This window comes from Prinia subflava, chromosome Z (genome assembly GCF_021018805.1).
Source record: "Prinia subflava isolate CZ2003 ecotype Zambia chromosome Z, Cam_Psub_1.2, whole genome shotgun sequence".
Classification (NCBI taxonomy): domain Eukaryota; kingdom Metazoa; phylum Chordata; class Aves; order Passeriformes; family Cisticolidae; genus Prinia; species Prinia subflava.
In genome coordinates, this window is record NC_086283.1 from 99699985 (window position 1) to 99719454 (window position 19470).

At 39.1% G+C, this 19470-nt stretch overlaps 1 protein-coding gene across 1 annotated transcript in view; it reads right to left on the reverse strand.

Annotated features, from left to right (window-relative positions):
• The window catches only part of PGM5 (phosphoglucomutase 5), a 69809-nt gene that overhangs the window by 24907 nt on the left and 25432 nt on the right, over nt 1-19470 (reverse strand). Inside the window, exon 7 of the mRNA XM_063422607.1 lies at nt 1169-1284. Coding sequence (XP_063278677.1) covers nt 1169-1284 — 116 coding nt within the window. The remainder of the gene's footprint in view (nt 1-1168; nt 1285-19470) is intronic.

Sequence of the window (19470 nt, forward strand, 5' to 3'; positions counted from 1 at the left end):
TCCTTTCTACATGTAAGACCCGAAGAAATATAACATGTTTTGATTCTTGCATCATAGCCCATTCAGATCCATACAGCAAACAAGAACATATTACATTAAATGCCATGTCTGTGGCTGCTTAAAGGTATCATTATTTTCAAAAAAGCAGCATTCTGCTCTAATTGACCCCGACCAACAAACTTAATATGTGCCATAAGTCAATTAAAATAAAATTTGTAATCAAGTTTCACTGCATGGTAAGTAATTTTCTACAAAGAGCACCAGCCAAGGTATTACACATTTGGAATAGAGAACTCCATATAACTCACATCAAAATATAGAGTAAACTAATAGCCAGGCATATTATTAAGTTATTCTGGTCTGTGTTTTTTCAAAAAGACTTGTAATATAGCCCTATTAATAAACAAAAAGGAAGAATTTCTGTGCCAGAATCCAGGAAAGAAAAAAAGGAACACTCCAAAATTTATTCCATTATTCTCATAAACCATATTTGTGTAGATTTACAGACTAAATAGTCCAATTATTTGCTCTATTGCTTACTGTTAATACTACATTTCTGACGGCTCAAATTTATCATTCATTCTGCTTTCTGTTGTTTAATTGGTTCTTGGGACTGATAAGGAAGAAATTCCTAGGGAAAACACAAATGCTGGCATGTAACTGAATTTCTCCTAATGATGATTTTATCTGATGCTTGAGCAATTGTGATGTTCCAAAAATGAAAGCCTACAGCAGTTTGTTAGGATGTACCATCATTGATTGATGTATCAATCCTCATACTTTGTGCACCTAATCACAATAGGAAAAAACATGTGGCTTCCATATAGGCAAAATCCCTCCAAATTCTGTTGCAGTCCGCGAAAAGACTTGCAGTGGAACCAGTCAGGCTTTTCTGCATGATGTGGAAGTCAGAAGAGAGTTCCAGGCACCTCCAGAAGCTGTCTGAACAGCAGTAAGATTGCTTGTCACTGCTGAATATCCATCTTCCACATTTTTCGTGCCTCAAGGTGCTGGACACCACACTTAGAAGATGAACCTCAAGATGTGACAACACAAAGTTCTTTGTTTCAGAACAAGACAGATCTAATTTTCTGATTCTTTTGGGTTTGACTTGAGGCATCCAGGAAAATTAAAAGTCTGTGCTAATTTTTGATTAAGTATTACTTACCAGTGCCAAAACTCTCCTCACCACAAAGGGAACAACGTCCAGAGTCCATGAGACTGGAAAAATATCTCCATCCTGCTGGTGTCTCATACACAGGAACCTTCATGACTTTTGCCACTCTGGAAAACATACAATAAAATATCACATGATTAAGACAGTGCTTTTTTATATATGATCTGAGGTCAGTTGAGGAATATTCTACATCTCATTATGTCTCCTGACAGCTGAGCTAGAAGTAAAAAACAAACAAACAAACACATACACACCCCCCGAAAAATAGATCAACACTACCATTCAAAACTGATCCTTATCTCACACCTAACTTCAACCAGAACCCAAGTAGGTTATAACATTAAATGTATTATTTTGGAAAATGTAGGAACCTTAGCAGTATCCTTCTCTTCTTACTGACCAAGAAACAGCTAATCTAAGGATGGGCAGTTTTGTTATCCTAATATTTTAATGAAAATTAAAGTATCATGTTGAAGTACCTTCTTTTACAAAACACAGGTAGTCAAATATGAAAATGCTTGAAAGATATTTTTACTTCTTGTAATGTGTTCAAAAACAAGACAATATATGAATGCTTCCATTAAGCAGTATGCTCTTTAAAAACCTTTCCCAGTCTCAACCTGAATCTCAACTTATTTTCCCTGTCTCCTATTACGTAATACAAGAAACTCTCTCACTATCTGGGTGATGTGCCAGTGTTTTCAAGAACCATAATTAACCACGTTAAAAGCTGGATGTGTGTTCTTTTCCTCAGCTTGTTAACTGGTAAATATTCCTGCTATAATGAAAAAAAAACCTTTCTTGGACTAAAAAACAAAAAGAAAGAAAATCCACTCAACCATTCTAAAGAACTCTAAATCCCAAAATGGAACTTATGCAGATTGGGTATCACCAATCTTCTTTCTAATTATGTGTTGGGTTTTATTGTGTGCCTAGGGTTTTCGGAACCAACTGTTTTATAATATGGAAAGTAAGAACTGAGATACAATAAGGCAATCTGATCAACTACCAAGGGGCTTACGATTGCTTCAACTATCATACCTAACAACATTTCTTAAAGGAAGAGAGTTTACTTAATTTCAATGCCACTCAAGGCAAAGCAAAGCAGATCAAAGGTAGATTCAACACACTTAACATGGTCTAAAAGTATCAAGGCAAAACCAGTCACCCTTCTGATCAATAAGACACCTGTCTTCTGATGGTACATCTTTCTGTCTTAAATACAGTGCACAAAGTAGATGGGATAAACTGTCAAAGTATGCTGGCACTGACCCCCTCAAGACCTGGTACATAAATATATCTAAATGACAGAATCACAGAATCATCAGCATTCTAAGATCATCTAGTCTGAACATCAACCTAGCACCACCATAATCATCCCAAGTGCCACATCCAGACACCTCTTGAATACTTTGAGAAAGTTATTCTACCATATCCACGGGCAATTTATTCCAATGTCTAGCCACTCTTTCACTGAAAAGATCTTTCTAATATTGAATCTAACCTCCCCTTGCACAACTTAAGACCACTTCCTCTTGTCCTTTCACTTGATAACATGGTAGAAGAGATTGACCCTGACCTGGTTACGACCTCCCTTCAGGCAGTTATAGAGAATGAAAAGGCCCCCAGAGCCTCCTTTTCTCCAGGCTAAACAACCCCAGCTCCCTCAGCTGCTGCTCACAGGACTTGTGCTCCCGATTCACCAGCTGCACTGCCCTTCTCTCAACTTGCTCCAGCACCTCAGTATCATTCCCCAAGTACAGGGGGACAATCCCTGTGTCCTGCTGGCCACACCATTGCTGGCACAGGCCAGGGTGCCCTTGGCCTTCTTGGCCACCTGGGCACTGCTGGCTCCTGTTCAGTCACTGTCACAGCCCCCAGGGCCTTTTCCTGTGGCAGCTTTGCAGCCCCTCTGGCCCAGCCTGTGGAGCTGCCTGGGGCTGTTGTGAGCCAAGGGCAGGAGCCAGCCCTGGGCCTTGTTGAACCTCACCCCGCTGGCCTTGGGCCATGATCCAGCCTGTGCAGAGCCCTCTGCAGAGCCTCCCTGCCCTCCAGCACATCAACACTCACACCCAGACTGGTGTTGTCTGTGAACTTACTGAGCTGAATCCTATCCCCTCATCCAAATGATTGATAAAGATGTTTAACAAGACCAGCACCTGGACTGAGTCCTGGGGAACACTACTAGTGACCAGCCACCAACTGGACTTAGTTCCATTCACCACCATAAGTGGTGGCACAACAGTTCAGCCTGGAAGTATTCTGTCTGAATTTTTTACACTGTTAACCTGCACTGTAATGTAGTCACGTAATTGTAATGTACTCCAAATCAGCCGTTTTTTTTTCTATGTAACAATATCCTTTCTCTAAATCCCCTCCTATTCAGCTAGGTGTTAATTTTTTTACTTATATATTAAATCTAAAATTAGTGATTTTTAAATGAGATAGAGTGAGAATTGCTGGTATTTATATGGAAAGAGCCAAAAATGTACACGAAGAAAAGGGTATTATCAAATTTTTTAATCCTAAACTTGGATTTCATATCTCTAGTTTAAAGGTAGGGGTGGGTACATACCTCCTTGTGTTTACACAGCACTACATATATTACTGACCCTTAGAAATGTTGTTTCATAAAGGAGGTTTCACAGGGCACAGCTGAACAGGTTTCTGTCTGGTTCTTCAAAAAATCAAGAACACTAAAGAATTTAATCTCTGTGTGGCAAGAACTTAAGGTTGAAATCAGGACTGTACTGCCAAAAAGAGAGAAAACTATAAACCAGAAGGCAAAACCTAACATGCTGGAAGAGCAAAACCAATTCTCTTAAGGTAGATTAACAATACAGCTGGAATATGTTTGCTTGCAGAAATGTTCACTGGCACAGTTTTTGGAGAAGGAAATCTTTTCCCATTTACTCTTCTATATTCCTCTCGCTGAGGAACAAACAGCCTGGGATGGACTTACCCTAACCATCACTAAAAGCTTCCAGAGGCTGTAGCTGTTTTCAAACAGTTGTATGCACTAGGCTAGCACTGAAAATACAAATGTTTTTTCTGTTGGCATGTGGGCTCACGTTGTACAGAGTACAATATGAATAGTTTATAGTAGGAATATGACAGATTGTTCCATGCAACTTCTTTTTTTTGTTGTTGTTTCTGGCTCTAAATACTTCAACAGAGTAAGTAGAAGTACACTGAAAATTAAGCATACTCCTTTTTTACTGACATTTTTCTGAAATAAAAAATCATCACTTGAAGTCTCAATAAATGTAGAATGTGCCTTAATGCAGCTGATAGACATTAATGGTGAAAAATCACCCCAGAAAACATGAGGGGGGTTCCCACGAGAAGCTGCAAAAATTCTCAAGGCTGCAGGCTCTGGGAAATAATATTAGATCAAACACATAATCACGCAAAATACAGGAAAACGCCCTCAGAGGAAGGAAACTAATATGTGATGGTGAAATTACTAGATCTTCAAAGCCAGGGAAAATAGAGATTAATTGCAGGAAAGGGGAGGGATTTTTAATGCTCCTACATCTACATCTTTCTAAACTAAAAATATAACTGGGTATTACTTCAGTAGAGAAAAAGTTAAAAAAACAAAAACAAAAACAAAACAAAACAATCAAAAACCCCCCATAACACTTCATTTTACCAAAACTGTTTTTCATTTTTATATTTTCCACTCTGATTTTTTATAGGCAAAATTCCTAAATCAGAGCTTTCAATCACTGCTTCAGCAAGAAGCCAGAAGCCAAATTTTTTTTAAAAAAAGTTCTAGTTGAGACTGGTAGAATCCCTGGGGACCAAAACTTGGAAATTGTATCTGTGTATCACTGAACATTTCCAGCACTATTTAATGGAGCATATGGCTTCCTGACAGGTCTGATAGATGCTAGGCAAATAAATGCTTAGGACAAGAGTTTCAGAAACTTGCAACGCTGCAAGAACTGCCAGTAAGTCACAGTAAGGATTTTTATCTCTAACAAATCACAGGTCCATTAATTACATTTTACAATGTTTTTAGAAGTGTACCTTTACAGGACATTTCAACCAAGACTGTGGTTGAACTGCTTTTTAAGTTTCTCTTCCTTCTGTATACGGACATTAGAATCCCCAAATTTGGGGAGTTAGAAATGTCAAGTAAATATAAAGAGTTTTTTCTGTATGAGATCTCTTGATGAGAGAGGATAGTACTTCTCTCAGTAAATGAGTCTTGGAACTGGCACTACGAGTGGTTTATATCTCGCAGATGTCTCAGATAATACAGTAAATTTTATATACCCTTAGATATGTATAATACATCATCAACAACCTACTGATGCAGCAGTGCATCTGCAAGGGCAATACCTCAGGCTCTGAGCTTTCCTGCTGTAGGCACTGGCTGTAAAAGGCCTGACTTAATGGATGGAATATACTTCCAGAGCAATTCAAAATAAAACTGGGAAAAAATATGCCCTATAAATATGTTCATTTCCCTAGTCTATTGGAAGGCATTCTATTTATGTCTAACCACAGAGTTGATCTACCTGTGTTTATATGTTCCACGAGTTTGAACTATGTTGAAAGAAGACAACAAACCACGGACATTCTGGTTCTTGTCATCTTGGACATTTAAAGGGACTGACTTCAAACACTACTCTTGCTTGCCTTCTTTTAGTGTAAGTGCTCACTACATCAATGAGATTATACAGTAAAGTTCCCTCTGTCTGTGTATAGTAGTAATTGTCCCTTGATGGACTAGGAAACAGAGTATTTACATTTGAAACCAAACTGAAAAGTAACCTTAGTTATAACCTTAGTTAATCTGCCTATATCAGAACTAACAGTATTTATGTTCCCAAGATGCTGAAATACTAATTAAGGAGAAAAAAGTTAAATCAAAGAAGAGTGGACTGAACTTTTTGCAATGACACGTTATTTAAAACTAAACTTTGTGAATTTAAAAAAAGCAGGAGCAGATGCTTTTAAATGTGGAGATAACAAAGTGAGAGAAAACAGGGATATAAATTCTTGTACAGTTCCATAGTTAAATTTACTCACTTACTGTTTCACAGTTTCACTGTCATGTTTATTTTGAAGAGCTCGTCCCACACGAGCTATACCGACTTCCCACTTTTATTTCAAACATAAGGCACAGGTATACAGTGCAACCCTGAAAAGCAGTTTGAGTTATTTCATCTCTAGAAAACAGAATTATTGGAGAGTTTAGTACCAACACAGAAATGTGAAGCCACTTCTTGAACTCTACAATAAGTCTCACTTAAGCAAGAGCTAGCCTGCTCATAATAAAGGTAATAGTGAACATAATTATAGCCTTCTAATAAAGATTAGAATTTTTAAAGACTTCCTGACAGAAAAAAAAGTAACAGCTAGTTCTAACATTACTCCTGAAAGACCTAACAGACTAATGTGGAAAACTTTACCAGGCAACTGGACTACTAATTGTACAGCTTCACATCTGAATATCCCAGATCTTGCTCCTTATACTTCGTAGCCATCTACTTGTCACCTAACTAGGAAAACAGAGGACTTAGGACTCTTGATGGCTCAGATTATTTTCCTTGGAATTCTAAAACTATTAGAGATAATATTATAAAATATTAAAGATAACTAAAAATATTAAAGATAACTTTCCCTCTTAAAAACATGTTCTTTTATTTAAAAGTGTTAAAGATCCTTGTGATACCTTTCTTTCAGTTTTCAGTAGACACGACAGACTATTTTTCACAGATAGGCTAATAAAACAAAGTGGTCCTTGATGGTATCTCCCAGACACAGTGGTTTTCAACTAGCAGAACACCTATGACACCAGCAGAATTACCCTGTATTGCATTAATGAGAGTCAGGGGGAAGTTTTCTCCAAAGTAATCTCTACAATGCCACAGAAACATCCTGATGAATATAAATCATTCAAATACAACAGCCTGCAGCAAGCTGACTTTCTTGTGCCAGTGAAACTCTTGTAACTTCCAAGAATAGATCAGTCAATCAGCCAGAATCATCCTGCCAAAGCTGTGATGCCTGTTCACCACAAAGATAAAGGTCACAACACTGGGGGAAGGGCTTTCTTTGACAGGTGTCATGAACTTGTGAAGTTATAAGTGACTGGTCAGAGTTTTGTATTGTAGATTAAATGTTATCTAGGGTAAACTGCAGCATCACTTTCATTTTGGAGTCTTAACTTGAAGGAAGAAATAGGTATTAATGAAAGAAACAGTAGAGAAGCAGCTACAGCATGTCCTTGCTCCTCATCTTCCACCACCCGCAGGTATCAGCTGACATGTGAAAGATGCTTATAGGCACCTGGGTGAACAGGTTTAAAAACACTGGTGTTCCATGGATACACTTATTTTCATTCCTGCTCCTCTCTGTGGTGCCAGCACTGAGGTGAACAAGGTGCTGTAATTCAGAGAACAGCAAGTCTTACTCTGCAGAAGGGTAAGCACTGGCAGGCACTAACAATCAGGAACTGAAGGAATTTGTGGGACAGACGTGGGTGACTGAAGGATAGTGTGTTGTTGCAGCACTCCAAAAGAGAACAAACCTCTGTAATGGTTTCTTTCAGAGTTACTGTGGCTATAGAAGGAAAAGATTTCTCAGTAGGTCTTCTAAATCTCTACTTAGCCACTGAAGTAGTCTGTGTTATCTAATCTCCAGCTGATAAAAGCCTCATTTGATTTTAGGTCTGAAGCATATTTTATTTCAAAGACAAGACTATTATTTGATTGAAACTAACAGAAACTAAAACACTGAAAGTGTTTTCCTTTCCACTTCTGTAGTTTTGTTTTATGCAAAGAATTAAAAATATCTCAATAAGGGACCTGCATCTGATTTATCAAGAAGATAATTTCTCTAGCTGAAAATAAGTCTTCACACAGTCTAACCTTAGCCTACAAATCTTTGTATTTGCTGTTTTACTGCCTGAGTTGCTTGGATTTTTTTCTAACACTCTGGACACTTCTGAGGTCAACACAAGTGATTTATGTTTGCATACATCAATTTCGCTGTTCCTTTATTAAAGATACTGGGTTGGCTGTTTTCTAACCATATATTACAGAATTCTTCTTAAGTGTACTTGCAACCAGACCCAAAATTTAATAATTCCATTCTATTGGAGCACTCTCTTCAACATTCAAATTTCTTCTGCAAAAAACACCAAACTATTTTTTAACTTTCTTAATACCATATTCATTACCTGATGAGTCACTGAGTCCCTATCCCATTCCCACTGCATGGTATTTCCACTTGTTCTCTCTTTGGTCTCTTCTTCCCAATGCTGGAGAGCTCTTTACTACTTCATTTTCCAACTTCTGAAGTCTAATTAATCTCACCTTTGGTCAGTTCTCTCTTCACTCTTACTATTTCTTAAGATATAAGACTCATGAACTAAATGGCTGTAACTCTTTTTTAGTCCCATTTCTACGTCTTCACTTTTTATCTATGCAACTGCAATAGACTGAGAAATTCAGAGTAGTAGCAATGAGAGCAGGAGCACTGGCACCAACTATAACATGAAATAGATGTTCTGCTTCTGGATGTTTTCACTCTGTCTGCACCACCTTCCCTTAAAAGGCTTCAACTGCATATTGTGCAAGGAGCAGAACTAAAACAGTCACCTCCCTTATATGGTCAAGTATTACAGTGTTACTCCTTCCCAGTTTTAATTTATTAAGGAAAAAGCAGTGGAATGCTAAGCCGCTGCACACAACACAGATAACCAGGACACATCACTAAGATAAGACACAAGCTGTCACGTCTGGCAGAGAGGCTGTAAGGACTGTAAGGCAGAGAAAAAAATAGACAAGTTCACTTACTTTTTACTTTCTAGTATGCTACATCTCACAGAGAACAAGCACAGTAAAAGAAATCAATAAAGAAAAAGCATCTGGAGACTCTTTAACTATGAAGCATCTAAAAAAGTTAGGATTTTTTTTTGTTTTTCTTCCTCCCAGCCCTGCAGTGTTTAAGTAAAATACTCACACAGGTGGAATAAGGGTATGCTGAATCAAGCTCTGGTGTTTAGGAGTAGTTTCTGTCTTGAAAACTGACAATTTCAGGTGGATTTTTTTTGGCTGACAATAGTCCTGATTAATGGATTGCTAATAATTGCAGAAGTCATCAATGAATTCTAATCAGGACTACGTGAATTAGCTTTCTATCAATGGAGCCTCCTGGCATTCATGTAACATTACTTATGCCAATAAACTGTTCCAATACTTTCTCCTGTGTCTTCAGTCTCACATTGGCCTTTCTTTGTTTCTGAAATCTTTCAACAGCAAAAACTAAAAACTGCCCTAGCAGAAAGGCAAAGTCATAGACTCACAGAGTCATAGGATGAGTTGAATTGTAAGTGACCTTGAAGATCATCTAGTTCCATAGTAAGGATGGAACTAGATGCCATGGGTAAGGATGCCACACACTACATCACATTGCTCATAGCCCCATCCAACCCGGCCTTGAACACCTCCAGGGATGGGCTGTCCACAACTTCTCTAGGCAACCTGTTCCAGTGCCTCACTACCCTCACAGTGAGGAATGCTGCCTAACATCTAATTTAAATCTCTCACATTCTAGTTTGAAAACATTCCCCCTTGTCCTATCACTATGTGTGCATGTGGAAAGCTATTTTCCATTTTGTCTGAAGTCCTCTTTAGGTACAGAAAGACTCCCCTGAGGTCTCCCCAGAACCTTCTCCATGCTGAACAACCCCAGGTCTCTCAGCCTGTCCTCACAGGAGAGGTGCTTCAGACTTCTGATCATCTTCATGGTCCTCTTGGTCCTGCTACAACAGGTCCACACCTTTCTCATGTGAAGGACCCCAGAACTAGATGCAGCACTGCAGGTGAGGTCTCATAACAGCAGAATCCCCTCCCTGACCTCTCTTTATGATGCCATGTGGGGCCGTGTCAGAAGCATAACACAAACCTATGTATAGGTATATGACATTTGTCAGTCTTCCCTAGTCAGCCACTGCAGTCACTCCAACATACAAGGCCACCAGGTTGGTCAGGCACAATTTGTCCTTAGTAAAGCTGAGCTGGCTTGGATCACCTCCTTATCTTCCATGTGCCTTAACACTGCTTCCATGAGCCTCTGCCCTGCAGTCTTCCCAGGCACAGAGGTGAGGCTCACCACTTTGTAGTTCCAAGTCTTCCTTTCTCCCCTTTTTAAAAACAGGAGTGATGTTTCCCATTTTCTAGTTTCCCGGGACTTTGCCTGATCACCACAAACTTTCAAATATGATGGAGAATGGCTCGGCAAAAATATCATCCAATTCCCTCAGGACCCTGGAGTGCATCTCATCAAGCCTTATGGACTTGTGCCTATTTAGCTTCATCAAGCGGTCTCATACCTGTTCTTCATTGCCAATGATAGGAACTTTATGTCCCCAGCCCCCACCTGGAGTTCAGGGACTTGAGAGATGTGAAAAGCCTGACTGCCAGTGAAGATAGAGGCGAAGAACTCATTGAGTACCTCAGATTTTTCCATTTCTGTTTTCACCATTCTTCCTTCTTGTTCACCATAGCCTTTATTTTCTGGCCTTCCTTTTCTGAGCTATGTACTTATAGAATCCTTTCTTGTTACTCTTCACATCACTTGCCAAGTTCCATTCCATCTGTGCCTAAGCTTTCCTGACCCATTCTTACACATCCAATCTGTATCTCTGTATTCTTCCCAGGACATCTGTCCTGCTTCACGGGCTATGCACTACCTCAGTTTGAGAAGCAGATCCTTGCTCAGCCACACCACTTTGTTCTGCTCTCTTTCATTTTCTGAACACTGGGATGGAAAGCTCCTGTGCTCAAAGAAAAGTGATCTTAAAGAGTTGCCAACTATGGTCTGCTCTTCGGTCCTTAAGGACAGTTTCCCATGGGATCACATTCACCAATTCTTTAAACAACTGGAAGTTTGCTTTTCTAAAACTCAGCATCCAGACTATTTTCTTGCCAGGTCCGGGTTCCTTGGGATCATGAACTCCACCCAGGCATGGTTACTACATTCCAGTCAGTCTCCAGTCTTAACCTCTCTAATGAGCTCATCCACACTAGTCCAGGTCCAGTAATGCTTCTCCTTCACTCATTTTAGCTAATAAATCCATTAATACAATCTACCTGGCTTTTGTCTTCTAATACCACAGATGCATACGAGAGAGCTGCATGGAACTCATGTTCAGCACAACCACCACCATACCCAAGTAATACTGTGTGGAAAGTCAGACACTTGGCTTTAAACCTCTAAACCAAACAAATTTAAAACTTAGTGGCTCCTTTTGCCCTCTTGAAGTTCATTGGACTTCATCTGTCCTCCTCAGGAGCAGACTTGCACCATCACAAGGATTAATAAAACACTCATCACAGAACACAGGCTCCCCAACACCCACAGTGAGGCCTCGTAGTCAATCCTATTTCTTGTTGCCACTTGTAGGTCATGGTGTGAACACAGAGGTCCATATTTCACACCATCAGTTTTTCCCACACAGGCTCTGCAGCACCTCAGTCAAATGTTACAAGCACCTTATGCAATATACAAAAAAGACAGCACTCTTAAAAGTACTTGAGACACTTTACAAAATAATGGGAAACTAATTTGTGTCCAGTCACCACAGGTAACCTTCTGATTCCATCCTAGAGGGTAAAAGTAAATTCATATACCCAACTGCATAGCCAGACACAGAGCCAGGGGAGCACTGCAGAACTGAAACGCATTTGTAAGCAGGCCAACAGCTGCAGCACAGCTCTACTTCAAATCTCTGACAAAGGACTGCAGGAAGCCACTGCCTCTTCCTTACTCCTCAGGGAGTTAAGTGGTCAAAGCAACAACAGCCAGCACAGCTCCTTGCTGAGCCTGCCTTTGCCATCAAAACTAATGTGACAATCCTGTCTGCTACAGGCAGAATGTGCAAGGATAGTGTTTGTGGACCCTGCACTCTAGCCTAGTCTCACTAATCTGTGGTGGAGTGAACTGCCACTGATGCAGAACGCACTGGTGAACAGGGATGGTAAATGCACCTTTAAAAAATACATGAAGAAGATGGCACGCAAAGCTGGGATTTATGACACCACACTTGCAGGTGCTGCAAATAGGTTGTTGCAGTGATCAAGATACGAAAATACTACCAATGTTAAAACTATCAAGAACATGCAAGTTACATACATGTTATAGTGAAATTTTTATCATACCAAATTTGGGAGCACTATGAGCCATTAAAGAATCTGCTTTCCAGAAAGGTAAATCACTTTTAAGAAGTTACACTGGTGGAGTCATGCAGGCCTAGGTTTTAAGGCCTTAAATACAACTTTGGCTTATAAATTCCCCTCTGAAATCTGGGTGATAATACAGAGTTCTAGCAATGAGATTCTATAGGAGAAAACAGTTCTCTAAACAGCTAAATGTTTAATTTAATTGAAGTTTGTACATATAGAAACTGAGACCTATCCCTCTTTTTGAGGAAATTCAGCCTTTAAAAAACCCCACCATGGATTTTATGAGAAGCCCCTCACTTCAGACATGAAACTGACCAATAAGTCTGTGGCATCTGCTTCTGCTCAGTCAAACTGTTATGGTACGGAGACTGCACAGTAGGTCAGACTACAAAACACACAATTCCTTGCAGTCTCCAGAAAATAAAAAACATCACAACCTAAACCTCTTCTGTCAGCTTTTATAAAAAAACACAGCACAGATTTTAGCATGGAGCAGATCTTCCAAAGGGAATCAGAAATGGATGTGACTCCTAGACAATAGCCTTTGGTAAAACAATAATAAAATTTAATTGAACAAATACTGACTGAGGTGGTGTTTGCTGTGAGTAAAGTTACTAAGGACCACTGTCTTGTTCATCTGCATTAAATGCATTGTTAGGTCAAGTGAAAACCTGATATTCCTGCCTTTTTTAAGAAAAGTTAATATAATTATAATGCAAAACCTTAATTTCAGATGAAATATTTGTGCTCTCATGACAATGAAATCAGATCTTAAGTGAATTCACTTTTAACTGCTAGAAATTACTCTTAGTTACCTTTTACTAGGAATAAGTTGATTGCAAAATTCTTTTTCCAAACTATTAATAAATTTAATAACTATTAATAAATTTTTAACTTATCACACTACCAACACTCATCTCTCTCTCTTCCCCTGTAGGTTAAAATTCAGAATGAATGCACTGTGTTTAGAACTCACCCAGACTGTCAACCTAAAGGCCTGTATCTGGACTGAGTTTGCTACGAGCAAGGGTTTGTTGTAAGTACAACATTTACAATAGTGTTCTTTTCTGCTGTGTGTGCAGGCAAACACAGACATGCCAAGATGAGAATAAACAAGAAAGGAGAAACTAGAAAAAAGCATGCAGGATTTCTCAGGGGCAGGCCTACAAAGTTCATAGCTGATTTTTTTTGTGGGAGGATTAGTGATTTAAGTCCTGCTGGATACTCACCCACTTTAGGTAGCACTGAAGGTGAGTAATGAATGCTACACTGAGCGTGGTGCAGGTACCTGTAAGCTCAGGGTGAAGGAGCTATTTGTTAAATAGTCTGGGCCCATCAGTGTGACACTGTGCCACCAGGTTTGGTGCTTTGCTGACACAAACACACAGGCAGTGGGACTCTGCAGGATATCTCTGCACTGCCATGCATATGGGCTTATCCAGGCTTCCACAAAAAACACCGTGCTGCATGGAGAAGATGAAATTCAGGTTTTGCTGAATCTTTATCTTCCTTAACTGCAGCAGCATTCAGAATGCTCACAAGCCTCACATGATTACACACTACACTACTGTCTACATGCAGCCCCATCCTCCGAGTTGTGCTCTTCAGCACTCTCCCCCTTCTATGTCTTCTGTCCTTCTGGCCCAGCTCCAGCATGCCACCCACACTGAGATTTATGAAGAGACACAACCTAGGAGGTTTGTGCTGAGGGATGCTGACTCAGCCACAGAACAGCTTCAATTTCTCCTTTACAGGACAACAAGTGTTTTACACAAGGGTTCGGTGCCAGAATAAAATTAGTACATAATAAAATGGATGAAAATAAAAAGCAAAGAAGTAACAGAAAAGCAAGTACTTTTGCACAGATCTTTTTTTTTTTCTATATTCTACATCCATTTTTTTAACAAACTTTTACAAAGGCTTTCCTATTTCCCCTCAAATCTCTAGGGGTTCTCATGAGCCCAAAAGTAAAATGTGCTTAATTTACGTTGCTTTATTGGTACCAAGAGGACAATGTTAACTATTTCGCTTTACTGAGTATTAAACACCCATTATAAAGCAAGATTAGTTATGTGGACTGTAAGAGCTGTTTCCAAGAAATCTGATAACAAATTCAGTACCTTACAGACAGAAATACCACTCCCTGTGAAGAGTGGAAAAAATATGCCAAGGTGAATAGGTCTGTGTAAATAAAAATAAGTGGGAAGGTTTATTGTTTATAAAGGAGGGAAGAAGCAATTTCAAAGTACAAAATGGATGTGTTCATCCTTCGCTTCTGATTTCTCATGATTGTTTTTATCTGTACAGAAAAACAAGATGCTGTCAGCACACTGTGTAAAGAAGCCAAACGATTCTGAAGTATGACTACGCCTAGCTGAGAGGTTTATCTGTGCTGAGATTACAGATTACACAGGTTCCTCCTGCCTACCCCCTGCAGACTCTCTTGTCTTTAAAGAGAAGTACAAATAGGAAAATTCTGTTTTCTAGAGGAAAAATTCTAACATTGCACTTGAAGTCCATGAAACCAATTAACTTGACCACGTATCAGTCATCATTACTAAGCTAATTGTAGCTGAGATGGACTTCAAAGTTTACAGGAGGAAGGCCAATTTGACAGATCCACATGAGGAAAGAAAATCTAGAATAAACAGCTACTGAACGTTAAGAAAATAATTTCCTTCACTGAGACTCTGGCCATATAGATTCCACTAATTCCAGCACTCTTCCAAGCCACAGGGTAATGTGCAAAAGATTTAAAGATAAATAATTAAATAAGGAGCATGTAAAACAGCTCTGGGGCATGAGCAACAGGCACAGGAGAAACACAGTAGAATCCTTGACCATTCTGCCTCAGGTATGGAAATACTCTTAGACATGCTAAAACATTGCCAAGACTCTCATCCATTCATTATTAACAAATATTAATGATTTGAATGATTCATTTGAATAATTTCAAATAGAATATGCCAGGCTCTCCACAACTCTTTCCAATAAAACAAAAGAATTGACTGATCTGATAAAAAATAACAAAGTTCTCTGAAAAATATGACATGTAGGCCTTGACACATCCTACTTTTAATGGTGGCTGTAAGGATGGAAATAGAAGGGTCTGATGGATTAGCTCAAGCTGCAGTTCAGTATCATTACAGTAAATTCAGTCTACCAACACATCATTTCAGTGAGTTATAAGAACTTTAATTAGCTCTCTAATTATTCTAGCTGAGTGATACCCATCACAAAGATGACGTCTGCAAAGGAGCAAAGTCAGATTGAAACTGGAAAAGGAGCGTACAGCTCACAGACTGGTAACAATGTCAGTAAAATCTTCTAATTGGCAAAAGCAAAAAGGAATCAATCATTCTAAGCACTTCTAATGATGGAAGAGAAAAATCTTATTTGTGCAGAGATTTGACAAAAAGAAGCAAATAGAGCTTCAGTTGTACCTGATAGGGAGTTGATTCATTTGAACAAGAGAAAGTACTCTTGGAGATCTTTAAGCTCACAACAGTGTTCCTGAGACCACATTAATTTAATTTTAGACAACAACTTCCTGTGTTTCTGAAGAACAATCTACTCAATATTGTGTTTCCTAGGAGGGGTGTAGAATTAGCTCTTGATTCTGGAAGCCTGAAGACCTCAGAGCTGGTGTAGACCACTGCCCAAGGGCTGACAATCAATGCTGACTGGCCCACAAAGGAGCTATCCTTATGGTCCCATCATGTTCCACCTTCTCTAAGAGATAAATCTGCACTTGGGAGGAAAGATACTGAGAAAATATGACACTGGATGATTACAGAGATAAAACAACCCAGCAGCTCCAGCACTGAGTGATCAGCCAGCCAGGATCATATCCTAAGAACTAAATTCTATAATTTACAAATAGAACTATGACTGAGCTAATTTCCTAGTACAACTCAACAGCAAGTGTAAGAAGCCATTTGCTATATCTATATTACTCCTCTCTGGAGTCACAGAAAGATTCTGCAAGCCAGTCAAACCATCCATAACTACACATGCCACACCTCAGATCCATAGTACCAAAGGAAATAAACAAAAAAGAGCAATCTTTTAAGGAAATTTACAGACTACAGCTTGGTTCACTCTGTAATATTCTGGCAACCTCATGATGTTGCTTTAGTGCTAATAAATGCTACTTGGACAGCAAAACCATAGTAATCTTCATCAACAACAAAGCCCATACTGCTTCTCATAAACTCAAACAAATGATATAACTGATAAAAGTGATGAAAACACAAAAATTCTCACTGTGTTCCCAGTCAAACCAGTTAGGAAAAAACCCTATTTATGCATTACAGTCACAAACAATATATATGGTCAACATATTTTCTCTTTAACATATATAACACACCTCTCCATGTATAATATGCAGGTTTGTGAAAAAGCCATAACTGCCTTTGAAATGTGCTTTTCCACAAACCCAAACTTACAGCTCTGGTAACTTCCAACAAAATGTACTGCAGCAACTAATATTGTTTCTGATTCTCCTGGTTACAATTCTCTGTTTCTGTTTCTCTTGGTTACAAATGTACTGGAAAGCTTTGCACAAGATGCACTTTGTGTAACTCTTTCTTCTTAGGGGGTTGTTTTCCTCAGTGTGTGGGATGCTAACAGGTGTACTCAACATGATGTTCCACACCAAATGCTGTCTCGTGTTGCTTTAGGCATCAGTTTGAGATTCAGATCTAAATGTGTAACCTCGCACCCTCTTTTGCAAATGTTTCAAGAGTCAACTCCCAAAGGAAGTATAACCTTCATGACAGCGTGGCTGTGACTCCATGCCTTATGAAAACCTCATTGTCCTTTTCACACAAGCTCTAATAGAATGATTAGAAACAGCTGTTGACATATACAGTATTCAGCTATGCCTGGGCTAGAAGTATAAAACAAGAGACAAAAGCTGCTTTGCTACAGACAACTAGCAAACACACACATTTCTGTGAGTATAATGAGAGAGAGATGTGTTTTGGCAGCAGCATACCCCAACAGAATTTGGTCTTTCACATAATAAAACCAGCTGGCATATTTCTCAGAGTTTTTGTGAGGTGAAATTAGAATCACAAAATATCTCAAGTTGGAAAGGACCCATAAGGATCACCAAGTCCAACTCCCTGCTCCTCACACAACGACCCAGCAATTAACCATATGATTGAGATCATTGTGCAGATGCTCCTTGAACTCTGACAGACTTGGTGCAGCAACCACTTCCCTGGAAAGCCTGTTCCAGTGACAAATTGCACACATATGTACTGCATATCCACAGAGAATGAGGTTTGATTGCAGAGTTCACAGTAGTAATGAAGAAAAGTCCAACCAGCTGGAAAGAATGTGGCCGTGCTCTCCAGATGTACTGCAGTAATCCCCAGGGTTATTCATGCCCCTCCTGGCTGAGATACAAGAACCTCTTTTCATTATTATTTCAGCATTCATGTGCCTATAGGGTAAGTTAACTCTTCATCAGTAGGACAAAGAGAATGCACAGTGATCAGATATGATGACTTCTAGCATTCTGGGAACTTTTACACAAATGTAATTCCTTTAAAAATTCCAAGTTTATTTTAGGCTTCAAATTATGCCATGGCTCAGCAGCAGAAAGATTATGCCTTGAAAAGACACTGTCCACTTCTTTTATGAAAACAACTGACTTAGTATTAGACAGCCTCTGGGACAGTCTCTGCCCCATTCCCAACAGCACTGCCTGTGATGAACTAAATTCTGCGAGCAAAGGTGGGGTTTTTCAAATATACATACAGAAAAACAGCTGTCATTGCTATGCTTTAGTATGCTGTGTTAATAGCCTGACTCGTTGATGGTTTCCTGAGTAAGACAGAAGACCAATCTTAATATACAGAAATAAAAGAAATTAACAAAAAGGCTGATTAAAGCAAGCTGGTCCCTGGAAAATGAAAATTAGACCTAAGAATACAAGACACACCCAAACATAAAATGACAGAAATTAATTTTAGTAGTGGATTTTGTCCACTATTAATTTAGTAGCAGACCTTGTCTCATTAAGGAAAAACTTCATGTTTAGTGCAACAATGAAATATCAGACAGGTCTGTAATGAATGCAAAACTACAGAAAAACAAAAAAATCCCAAAGCATGAACAAGGAAAAAACAATACTTAAAGCCTTCTTATCTCCCCACCCTTAAAAAGAGACCTTTCCTGTTCTAGTCTCAAGTCCTGCATTGTCACTGCTGCATACAGAATCCATGGGTTTTTCAGAAATACAAAGGACTATGAAGGCAAGGAGAAAATGCTTTGTAAGTTTTCTAATTCTACAGAAACTTTCAGGAAGATTTTATTATACCAGAGAAGAAAAATGGCATGATAAATTATAAGGTGCAATAAAGATGCATTCTCCTTATGTTCTTCTGCAGATACGTAGTGGGGTAAACCTCAATAATGTCATAACTAAACACTGGCAAGACCCGTGGTCTCTTTCAGGAAATGCAATAATCCTATGAACTAAGCACAGGGAAAATACCCTCCATTAACTGAGGAGTACACATCCCATATTCATTAGCCTTTCCTGGCTGACTACAGTGAAGTCAGCTGGTTCACTGTGCCTATGGTCATTGACAAAGACGCAAACCAGATGTGAATACATCCACTACATGTGTTACAGAACTCTGCATTGACTACAATTCAAATTGGGTTACCAGTACTCTGAATTATCTGAATAATACAGAAAGAATGGCTTTAGGTACAGATCAGCAGTTACCGATTGCCTCCCTAGCTGCTTCTTCACCTACTGAGTACTATAATACTACTTCTATCCTCTCATACAGAGTCAGCAGGATAGCTCAGAAAATTATTAGAATAGAAACAATGCAGTTTCTCCTGATGGGCAATTCCTTGGTTTTGAAGAAAATAGAAAAATAACTAATATAATGCAACATGATTTTTTTCTATAGAACACCTTGCTGCTACATAGTAACTACAAGAGTACAAAAGCGCAGACAGGGTTAACAATCTTGGTGGGGTGAGGGCTTTCCAGCAAAGGCCTCTTCATAACGACACAGTACCATAATTTAGATTGGAAGTGACCATGGAAGGTCTGTA